Source organism: Chinchilla lanigera, unplaced genomic scaffold (assembly GCF_000276665.1).
Source record: "Chinchilla lanigera isolate Chin_1 unplaced genomic scaffold, ChiLan1.0 scaffold00195, whole genome shotgun sequence".
NCBI classification, from domain to species: domain Eukaryota; kingdom Metazoa; phylum Chordata; class Mammalia; order Rodentia; family Chinchillidae; genus Chinchilla; species Chinchilla lanigera.
The window spans coordinates 135,613-146,820 of NW_004955596.1; the positions used below are offsets into that span (position 1 = coordinate 135,613).

Genomic DNA, 11,208 nt, shown 5'->3' on the forward strand with positions numbered 1-11,208 from the left:
TCTCTCTTTCTTTTTCTTTCTTTCTTTCTTTCTTTCTTTCTTTCTTTCTTTCTTTCTTTCTTTCTTTCGCAGTATTGGAAATTGAACCCAGGGCCTTCACACTGAGCTACATCCCCAGTCTTTTTTATTATTATTATTTATTTTTTATTATTTATTTATTTTTTAAAGACAGGGAATTTGCTAAATTACCCAGGCTAGGCTTGAACTGACCTCTGACCTTTCTGCCCTGTGGCAATGGGCGTGTGTCTGTGTTTGAAGACCAAAGAGGAGATCGGTAACAATGATCTCTGAATGTCTTTTCTGTAGAAAATGATGCACGCGGCTCAAGATTGGGAAAGGCAGCTGTCAGTTCCAGGTAAAAGCTTAAGCAGAGAGATCAATGGCCCTGGGCTCGAGTGGCAGCTTTCAGCTGTCCAGCAGGGTGACCTTGGGCAATACTTCTACAGGACAGGACTTCTTCCCTGAATGCTGATGATCCCGGCTCCTACCTCCAGGGTTGTCAGCAACATTCCTAACATGACCCATGCAAAGTGGGGTGCGTGAGTACACAAAACCAAGACATGACAAATTCTGCTGTATCTGGCTCATGGCTTAGTACACAGCTACCAAAAGAACAAGGCTGAGTGTCCTCAGGAGCCGATCTGAAAGGTCTCTCGCTGCAACCCAGCAGTGTCACCCAACGTCCAGCTGCAGTCCTGAGTCTGATCTGGGCCTGAGCCACTGTGCTGGCGGCAAGGAGCCTGTTCCTGTCATGGCCTGGCCATTTCCTTTCAGTGTCTGTGACGTGGCTTCCACGAGCCTCAGTGGCCCTGTGAGAAGATGGGGCTCTGGGAGGAATAAAGGAGACGCCCTGGAATCTGTGCTCCAAAGCACTGGGACTCCTGGCTGGTTTGCTGTAGGGCTTAGCACAGTACCTGCACCTAGGAGGTGCTTACCAGGACTCATTAAACACCTGTGTCTGTGCTTCCTTCGGCCTCACCTCTCATAGGTGAGGAGATGGGTGTGGGGAAGGGCTTGGGTGAAGAGCAGCAGACCCAGTTTGTCATTATGCCTTAGAGGTCCCAAGATGGTGAGCTAAGAGTTTATCAATTTTACTTAATCTTTCAAAGAACCAACTTTTCAATTCATTGATTCATTGTATTGTGGATTTAATAATCAAGCTCAGTCATGTAGCTTAATACAAAGTCAACACTCAAAAATCAATAGCATTCGTGTACACAAACAACAAACTTACTGAGAGAAATTAGGGAAACAACACCCTCCACATTAGTATCAAAAAATGAAATACTTAGGAATCTATCTAACAAAGATAGTAACAGATCTTTACATTGAAAAGTATAGTATTCTGAAAAAAGAGATTGAAAGTAGAAAGAAAATGGCCATACTCCCAAAAGCATTATAAGATCCAATGCAATCCTGATCAAAATACCAATAGCATACCTCACAGAACTAGAGAAAATATTCCTAAATTTCATTTGGAACCAGAAGAGAACTAGAATAGCAAAAACAATTCTGGGCAACAAAGGCAAGACAGGGGGCATCAAAATACCTGGCTTGAAATTATACTACAAAGCTATTGTGTTAAAAACAGCATAGTGCTGGCAAAAAATAAGACCCAAGGATCAGTGGAAAAGATTAGATGCAGAAACAACTCCAAACACACTCAGCCACCTTATCTTTGACAAAGGGGCCAAATACATTCACTGGAAGAAAATTGGCCTCTTTCATAAATGGTGCTGGATAAATTCGCTTTCCATATGCCAAAGGTGAAACCTATATCCATGTTTCTAACCATGCAATAAACTAACATCAAAATGGATCAAAGATCTATATATTAAAACAGAAACACTAAATCTGCTAGAAGAGAGACTATGTAGAACTCTTGAAGACAGAGGTGTAGACAAAGAGTTCATAAATAAAACCTCAATCACAGAAATATCACAAAGAATCAACAACTGGGATCTCATCTTATTAAAAAGCTTCTGCACAGCAAAATGAACCACCAACAGAGTGAAGAGACAACCCACAGAGTGGGAAATATTTTTTGCTGTTGTTCCTCAGACAAAGAACTAATATGTAAAACATATAAAGAACTCAAAAAAGCAGACTCCCCTAAATTTAAAATCAAAAGATGGAAGTCTGAGATAATACACATTTCTCAGAAGAAGTACAAATGGCAAATAAATATATCAAAAAATGTTCAGCATCACTGATTATTTGAGAGATGTAAATTAAAACAACACTGAGATTCCATCTCAACCCGTAAAGAATGGCTATCATTAAGAAATCAACCAATAACAAATGCTGGCAGGGCTGTGGGGAAAAACGAACCCTTCTCCATTACTGGTGGTAGTACAGACTGTACAACCGCTATGGAGATCAGAGTGGACATTCCTCAAAAAACCAGGATTAGAGGTCCCATTCAACCCAGCTATTCCCCTTCTGGATATCTTCCAGAAAGAACAAAATGCATCATATCACAGTGACATATGCACACCTATGTTTACAGAAGCACAGTTTGTAATAGCTAAAACTTGGAAAGAGCCCAAAGGCCCATCAATCTATGAATGGGTAAAAAGATGGATGAACTTGAGACATTTCTGGGTAATGGATGCACCTTGAGACCATACTCTTAAGTGAAATAAATTGGACATGCATGTGTAAATATTGCCTTGTCTGTCTGGTGTGAGAAACCAAAATGTAAATAAGGATCAAAGTGTATAATAGATAATAATAGTATAAACTGTGAAATAGTAATAAATTATTCAAATGGAACTAAGAGGGGGAACAGAAGGAAGGGAAAAGAAAACATGCAAAAAGAAGGAAAAATGGAAACAAAGCTTTTGTAAATAAGGAGAGGGAGAGGGGTTGAAGGGAGGGGAGGGGAATGGCGAGAAAGGAGGACTTAAAATATATCGTGTGTAGGCACTAACCCCCTATGATAAATGAGATCATTAAGTATCTCTAAATTGTACCAATAAACAAATTTTAAATGCTCTAGTGTAAGACAGGAAGTGGGAAACCGGAATCCGGACAACTTACCCCGACTTGGACCCTCTGTGCCCCTGAAGCTTCCTGAGCTCTAACTAGAAGCCACATGTGGCACCAAGAACTCATTTGATCTCCACCATAGCCTCCACATCTACTCTGTCCTCACCTCACTGATAAGGAAACTGAGGCCCGGAATGGCAGAGCAGCTGTCTGAGGAGACACAACAAGCAGTGGAGTCAGATTCAAGCTGGGTCAGTGGACCCTGGTGGGGCTGCATATGCAGAGATTCATCGGGCCGCAGGCAGAGATTCTGGGGACCCCAGCTTTCAAAGGTGCCCTGATAGCAGAGGTGCCACCTGCCTGTCCTCTGGCAGAATCCCAGGGCAGCTCCTTGGCTGAGGCTCTCAGGAAGACATTACAGAGGGAATGATCTCCCTGTGTTCCCAGGGCCTCCTGGTATCAGGGACCCGCCCGCAGTGGACAGGTCTTGTTCAGGGGCCAAGAAACTGGCCAAATGGCTGAGAGCATGGGTTCTGGCATCAGATGGCCTGTGATTGAATGACCTTACCCTTTCTGGCTATGTGATCTTGGGCAACTCACCTAACCTCTGGTGCCTCAGTTTCCCCACCTATTCATGGACAAACAATCTCACTCCATAGGGTCACCGTGAGAAGTAAATACAATCATGTGCACAAAACACACAGGGCAGTGTGTGGCGCGTGCTGAGTGCTCAATAAAGTCCCCCTTCATCTCTCTTTTTATCCTACATTTGCTCTTGGAGGCAGGAAGCTCTTGAGTTCCACTTCACAGAGAAGCCAATCAATGTAGGTAAGTTTCCTAGGGTCCCACAAGTGGTCAGTTGTCCCCAGGTTATGACACCTACACCTCAGCTCAGTCTGTCCTGGACCCATAGGTGGCTCAGCTGACTCTGAGGTTAAGCAAAGGACCCTGAAGTCTGGCTACAGGTGGAGTTGGCACATCTGGGCTGCCTGCTTGCATCTCCTGTGAGGAGGAGAAGGGGAGAGGGCATGCATGCACCCAAGTTGGCCTCAGTGCTTGGGGCAGGAAGGACAGAGCCAGAAACACACGGCTTGCCCTGCAGGATGCCCTGACCCAGCCGTTGAGCAAATAAACCCAGCCCTCTTGGGGACAGAGCCAGGGGCTGCTGCCACTCAGGCTCCCCAGCCTTGCCGGGCACAAAAGCTGGTCCTCCTCAGGCAGAGGACATCTGAGCTAGCCATTTCCAGCCCCTCCTTGGAAAATAATCCTGTTCCTCCAAGAAGCAGAGGCTGCTTGCCCCACCCCTGCCGCAGTGCCCAATTGCTGAGAAAGATGCCAGCAGCAGGGTTAGAACAAACCCCAAGATACTTGGTTCGGCAACCCAGATTCACATCTAGCTTGGATAACTGAAGGCTGAAAATGCCAAGAATTTACGGGCAGCCTGGGGAGGCTGGGATGGCTCAGAGTCCCAGCCAGTTTGGAGGCTTTCCTGGCCCAGATCCCACACCGGACTCCTACTGGATGCTCTTCTGACCCCAGTTCAGCCAGGCAAGGCCTGGACAAAGCTAGGCTGAGGGACCAACCTATTCTGAGGTTTGACATCAGGGACCTGGCTCCAACTGCAGAGGCTGGATAGTGCCAGGTTGAGAGTCCCCTGCCCACCCTCTGACCCTCCTGGTCTGGCCTGAGTGCAGAAGAGTAGATATCCCAGCCCAGCAGCCTGGCGGAGGTGAGGGCCACCAGCCATGGGGTCCTTGGGTCCTGAGTCTCCAGTGTGGCTGCCCAGGGAGGTAGAGGCATGAGGTGTGGTGGCAGGGCTGGCAGGGGAGGAACTGGGGGACAGACAGGGAGAGACTAGAGAGGCAGCCAGCCAGAGAGGAGACATGGAGTGAGCAGGAAAACTCTGTGGGCAAGAGGGTGTGGGCCCAGCCTGGGGCTCCTGGCTGGCCTCATTTTTCCTTTCTCTCCTGTCCATAGCAAGGTTTATTCTGTGGGCAGCAGAGAGAGGGGCGAGGGCGATGGCACTTCCTGTCTGGGAGAACTTGGTAACTTGCTGTGTGCAGGTGCTCCACCTGTCCTGCCTCTTGCCGCGCACCCAGGTGGGGAGCAGGTGCCCCTGCCCTCCCACCTCCCAGGGAGGCACTGAGTGAAGGCTGGCTCTGGGTTCCGGCATCCACAGTGCACCCTGGAGGCCCTGTGGCTGACCAATGGACATCCCAGCTTGGCACTCTGTCCTGGCTCAGCACTCCTGGGCCAGCAGTCCACCCAGATGAGTGGGTGAGCTGAGCTCAGAGCTGATGCACAGCCCACCCCTATAGCCCACTGTGTGAGTCACTGGGCAGAAGGAGGAAGGAGAAGGTAGAGAGGAGGAGAGAGAGGCAGGGGAGGACAGGGAGCAGGGCAAGGAGCGGGCTTCTTGTCCCATGTGTTCCAAGCATGGCCAGCACGCAGCATGCCCGGGATGTGGACATTTCAGGCAGAAGGGAGTGTCCCACTGTTCTCCGCTCTTGAATTTCTGTTTCCTTGAAGCCCTCCAGAGTGAGGAGAAAGAATCTTAGTTGGACTGAGGTCTGGGTCAGTCATTACTGCTGCACCACTCTGACAATTCACTTCTCTGCTCTGCCTTGATTTCCTCATCTGAGACTAGGGGAACAGGAGCAGAGTCAGGGGTATGAACTGAGCACTGGCTGCCTGGCTCTCACAACAGAGAGTCTCCCTGCATCTTCTTAGATGCACAGGTCCTGCTGAGAGCGTGGTGATGGTGATGGAGAAGATGTTAGACAATGTTCTAAAACTTATTGCTCTCCTTATAGAAGGCCACAGCACATGCCAGGAAGGTGGCTTTGAGTTGCAGAGGTTCTGTGGTACATCCAGGAGAAGGACCAGAGGACCTACCCAGCCACAGCCACAGAAGTCAGGGAGCATCCCTGCCAGGCTAGAGAGAGCTAAAGGGAGAAAGGATGGGAGAAAGAACCAATTAGGGGCAGAGAGAGGACCCCAGAATTGCGGGGCCCATGTCTCTATTTCCAGGGAGAGTCTGTATTTACTGAGCATTTGCTATATGCCTATCCTGGCCAAGGACTTGCCAGGCATTGTCTCGTTAAATCCTTAGACAGGTAGGTACTAGTGTCACCTCATTTTGTAAAGGAAACCAAGGTTTAGAGAGGTGAACAGTTTGCTGAGATGAGGCAGAACTGGGGCTCGAATGCTCACACTGGGCTACAGAGCTTGCCTCCCACTTTTCAGGTTCTGCTGCTGCCAAAGCTGGTGACAGACCCAGGGAGAGTGACAACCAGGTATGCTCAGGCCTGCGGGTGACTGTGGCAGGGGGCACTCAACCCAAGGGACCCTTTTCCAGGAGATAATGCAGTAAACACCTTCCTGGACTGCACCAGAAACTGGCAGGACTGGGAACCTGCTGAGGACACAGATACGGATAGGTCACATTCTCAGCCCCAAGGATGCCTGTGAGCCTTGAAGTGTGTGACCAGTGGTGACTAAACTTGAGCTCAGAGTTGCAGTGGCTCAGGTGGGGACTGTGTGGAATTGAGCCTTCCACTTCTGTCCTTCTGGAGAGACATCTGTGTCCTTAGGATGCGTGTAGCCAGGCAGCAGGCTGAGAATGGCATGTCCCCAGCCGCCCTCTGCATACTGTCACATTCTCCATATTGCAGATGGGATAAACGAGACTGGTTCATCCATCGCCATGTGACAGGTAAGTGCCAGGCTGAATGTAAACTTGGACTGGCTAGACTCCCACATCAGTGCTCTTTAGCATTCCATGCTCCGCATGACGAGAGCTCTGGCCAGGACTTCCAGGCTGGGTGGGGGACACCTAAAGAGGACACTGCACCTCAGGCTGAAAAATTGGGACAGGGGAGCTGCTGGGAAGCATCTGACCCAGAAGACCGTCAGGTGAAATCCATCCACTGGCTCAGCCAAGGTTTGCAGCAGCCGGGCACTCAGCGGACCCAGAGAGGGACAGAAGAGGCTTAGGACAGGAAGCAGGGATGGCTATGTTCCAGGGCAGCACCCAGGGAGACAGGAGAAGCCAAGGCCACAAGGTAGATGGATCTGCTGCCTGGGGTGAGGTGGTGGCAGAGAATACTCCAGCACCTCAGAAACATGTTCGTGTATCACTTGCTTAACAGATTTCTCTGCACTGGCTCTGTGATAGTGCTGTTTGAGGGACTGGAGACCCAGAGTGAGCAAAACAGACTTGGTCCCCACCCTCTCAGAACCCAAAACCCACATCTAAGGCTAAATGCTTTGGGATCATCACACAGCAACCCATGTTAGGAAATGAGCAATGGTCAAGGGGTCAGGGTGACCAGTCAGGATAATTATGGCAGTGACAGAGGGTCCCTTGGAGGCTGTGATGTGTGATCAAAAGCCTCAGGGTTGGAGTGAGGTTCATGGGTGTCTAGACTAGGGCATCCCAGGGATGAAGGATATTGTTCTTATTCTGATGAATTGGAACCCTAGGAGTATAACGTCGCACTTAGGTTTGTAGGGACCCCTCTGCTGTCTGGGTGGAGAGTGAAGAGGAGGAAGGCAGGAGACAGGCCACAGGAGGAGGAAGGCAGGAGACAGAGGCAGCCAGTTCAAGTGGGAGTCAAAGAGGGAGGGAAACAGATGGAGTGGGTGTGTGGTGTCACAGCGCAGCCGGTGGGGGCAGTTCCTGGAAGGATGGTGCTGGTCACCAGTGTTAAATTTGCTAACAATCAGGGAAGATGAAGCTTGAGCTGGTACTGTGGGACTTGGGAACCAGAGTGGTGTTAGGACAAGGGGTAAACGGCAGTGAGGAAGAAGGGGCAGAGCCTGTGGCCTTCTGGGGGCTGGGAAGAGGCTCCTGACCCCCATCCCTCCCTTCTCCTCTGCTTCCTCTTCCTTCTTTTCTACCTGGGAGACCCTGGGGTGTGATGGACTGCAGAGACAAAGAATCCCCCCAGAAAGAAGTCCTGGAGATCAAGGGTAGGGTGGTGGCTACAGAGGGCTGAGGAGATATAAGGTTCCAGAGGCTGGGAGTAAAGAGTGGCCACCACAGGTAGGGACCCTTTCCTTAGAAGCCCTGGCAGGTGCACAGTTGCCTCCATAGCCCCCAAGTCTCCTGTAAGCAGGAGATTCCTGTCTGAGAAGGGGACAGGCAAGGACCGGTGAAGATAGGGCAGGAAGAGGAGGTGAGCCTTGGGATGTCTCAGGGGCCCTGGGGACTGGCTGCCTGGAGACCTCTCAGCTGGGAGGTCAAGTGTGCCTTCCAGGAGGACAGAAGTGGCGCTTGGGGCAAGGCTGGAGGGAGGGAACATGGTTGGGGGTGGTGGAAAGGTGTGAGAAGCTGGGCAGGAGCAGGGACAGGGGTGAGTGTGCACATGCACACAGGTGTGGAGGCAGACTTGAGGTTAGATCCTGCATGGCCTCTCCGCCCTGCGGATGGTTGAATGCATGAGACAATCCTTAGGAAAATGGGGGAGGGGTTCCCAGGACTTCCATTTACAAAGCTTCCTACATCATCCCTCTGCAGTTCTACTTCTTCCATGTGTCACACCATGTGATATGTCATACCAGTGTGGGTCCCATGCTGCAGGTAGGTAAACATGTGCATTTTGGGGAGCAAACCCCACCAAATGGACATGAGATTTAAACAACCCTGAAACCACAGGGGCAAGAGTATCCTCCTATGTCCCACAGGGAATACTCTCATCTCTAGTTGGCTCCACTCTGCGGAATGTCCCTGCACTGTGTCCTTTTCCCTTGGCGGATCCTACTTAGGGGGCCCAGCCAGCTGCACCCAGGACGCCATTGGCCATTACTCTGCCCACCCTGCTCCAGAGCGAAGCCTGCCTCCTTCCACTTTGCCTCACCGGGGCAGGTGCTCCATGTTGGCTGAAGGACAGAGTCAGGGGATCCTTTAGCAGGCTTGGCCTTGACCCACACTGCTGTGGGCCTCTGCTGCTGTTCTCTGCCTCTCGGCATCTGATTCACCAGCACGAATGATTCTGTCCCTGCAGAATCATCCCCAAGCTGCCCAGGCCTCTGTCACTTTGTGCCTGGTGGTTGCAGCGGCCACAGGGCTTCCTTCTGGACTCCTAGCATCCACCTGTCCCCTACACCTCATGCTATTAAATCAAAAGCGGCAGTGTAACTACCCCTCGAAACTCTTTTGTGGCTCCTGTGACATTCAGTGCAGAAGCCAAAGTCTTCCTATGGGGCCCATGTGGTCTTAAGGTCCTGCCACGGCTGGCCCTGCCCTCACCTCTTGGATTCAGCGTATGCCCCTCTTCCTCTCCTCTGGCCACGGTGGCCACTTTGCTGTCCCCAGGCAGGTGACTGCATTTCATCCTTGCAACCCTGGTACTCATGTGTGCCTCAGTGGGACTGTGCCCACAGACACCTGTGTCACTTCCCTCTGGAGTCAGAGGCCACCTCCTTCTTCTGTGCCACCCTCACAAGTGATCTGAGCTCAGGCGGCCAGGCCTGGCCACACCCCGCCCTCCTCCCCTCCTTCTGATGGCATCACCATCGGACACAGTAGACATCTCTTCATGGCCTCTTTCTCCCTCTCGTCCAAAAGGGACAAATTGTCCTCCCCACACTGTCTGCTCACCTAGGACTGGCCTGGCCTGTGTTCAGCAGAAGGCCCGCCTGCACAGAGCCAGCCTCCCTGTTCCGATGCCGCCCAGTCTTGTCTTCTGGCGTCAGACCTACCCGGGCCCCTGTTGGACCTCCTAGCCCAATTTCTGTACCTTAGAGCCCAGCCCTCTGTGCCCAGCAAGGCCTCTGCACCGCATGCTACACCTGATGGTGACAGCCCTGCAGCTGCCCACGCTTCACAGCCCCGGTCATACCTTCTCCAGCCTCTGTGTGCTGTTCCTCAGTGCGTTCTCCAGCTTTTCCATCTGATGGGTGAACAACAGCCTCATCTGTATGGTGAGGGACTGGTTTTTCTGGGTGCTGTAGGAAGGCCCCAAGGTGGGGGATTCTGGGCTGCAGGGCTGAAGCTCGGGCACCCAGAAGGTGTAGCTGCACTGGCCATTCTTGAATTGATACTGCACCTTACCCTTGAGTGCCTGCTGTCCCTTCTTTTGGGCTGTAGTCATGGCGGCCACGAGGAAGAGGAGGCTGCCCAGCAGCATGGCTGGTCGGGAGAGCATCCAGAGATGTGAGATGGGCTGAAGAGTCCACTCAGAGCCCCCACTGGCTGTCTTGCCTGCTACCCAGCCTTGTGCCTGGGACACGAGTGTGAGCTGTGTCCCTGAAGGGACAGGTCCGTGGAGGTCCTATAGCTGCAAACTCCTTTGTGGCCAGCTCTGTCTGTGGCTGTTTATACTGCAAGTCCCACAGCTCTAGGGCTTCCTGGCCTCTGCTCCCCTCAGGCTGCCCCTCACCTCTGCTCTGGTCCCTTCCTTTCTCTTCCTCTTGCCCCCAAGCAGTCACATCGGCTACTCTGCCCACCTTGCCTCTGAGGCCTGAGACTCCAATCTGGGCCTGGCTTTCCCGGAGTGGTGGAAGGAGAACATGTGGACACAGGCACACAGCACACAGCACACTGCACAGCACACAACACACAGCACACAGCACACTTACAAGTCCCACAGCTTCAGACGCAGGGCTTCTGTGCTCCCTTCCTGGCTCTGCCTCTCTGTCTCTCCTCCCAGCCCTGCCCTCCAAGGCTGGGTTCTCAAGTTTCAGCCCCTAAGCTTCCCCTTCTCAGTCTCTCCACCTTCCCCTTGGGTTCCCTGTTAGCTTGGACCATGGGCAAGGGCAAGTGACCCCTGGAGAGCACAGGGAGGGCAGGGAAGCCTGGGTATAGCTGCAGAGAGGCAGCCTAGCCGTGTGTTTCTGGAGACAGAGAAGTGAGTGCACCAGTGTGGAGCTGGTTCCTGTCCCCACTTCTCCTCCAGGACCTGGGGATGCTGTGTACCCTGGTGTGGCCCTGACCAAGTTGCTGTGGCAGTGATAAGTTGTCATGTCCTGGGGTAGGTTGTCCTCCGGCTGGCCTGGGGTGATGACCCATGGGGAGGAAAGCTTGGGGTATAGTTGTACCTTGGACAGGCTGTGCACCCTTTCAGATGCACGGGCCCTACGCCCTGCTGCCCCGGGGGCCAGGAGCCCTCACTGGGCAGCTCTACCTCTCCCTAACCTCTAAACCTAGGGAGCCCCCATCTCTTGCCTGAGGACTGCATGTGGGTCTGCACCCTGGGGGCTGTGGGATTTCCG

The 11,208-nt window shown here is 52.0% G+C and overlaps 1 protein-coding gene across 1 annotated transcript in view; it reads right to left on the reverse strand.

The window, feature by feature from the left end:
* The window catches only part of LOC102017083 (angiopoietin-4), a 42,075-nt gene extending 31,987 nt beyond the window's left edge, over positions 1 to 10,088 (reverse strand). Inside the window, exon 1 of the mRNA XM_013510010.1 lies at positions 9,837 to 10,088. Coding sequence (XP_013365464.1) covers positions 9,837 to 10,088 — 252 coding nt within the window. The remainder of the gene's footprint in view (positions 1 to 9,836) is intronic.
* Positions 10,089 to 11,208: the final 1,120 nt, after the last annotated feature.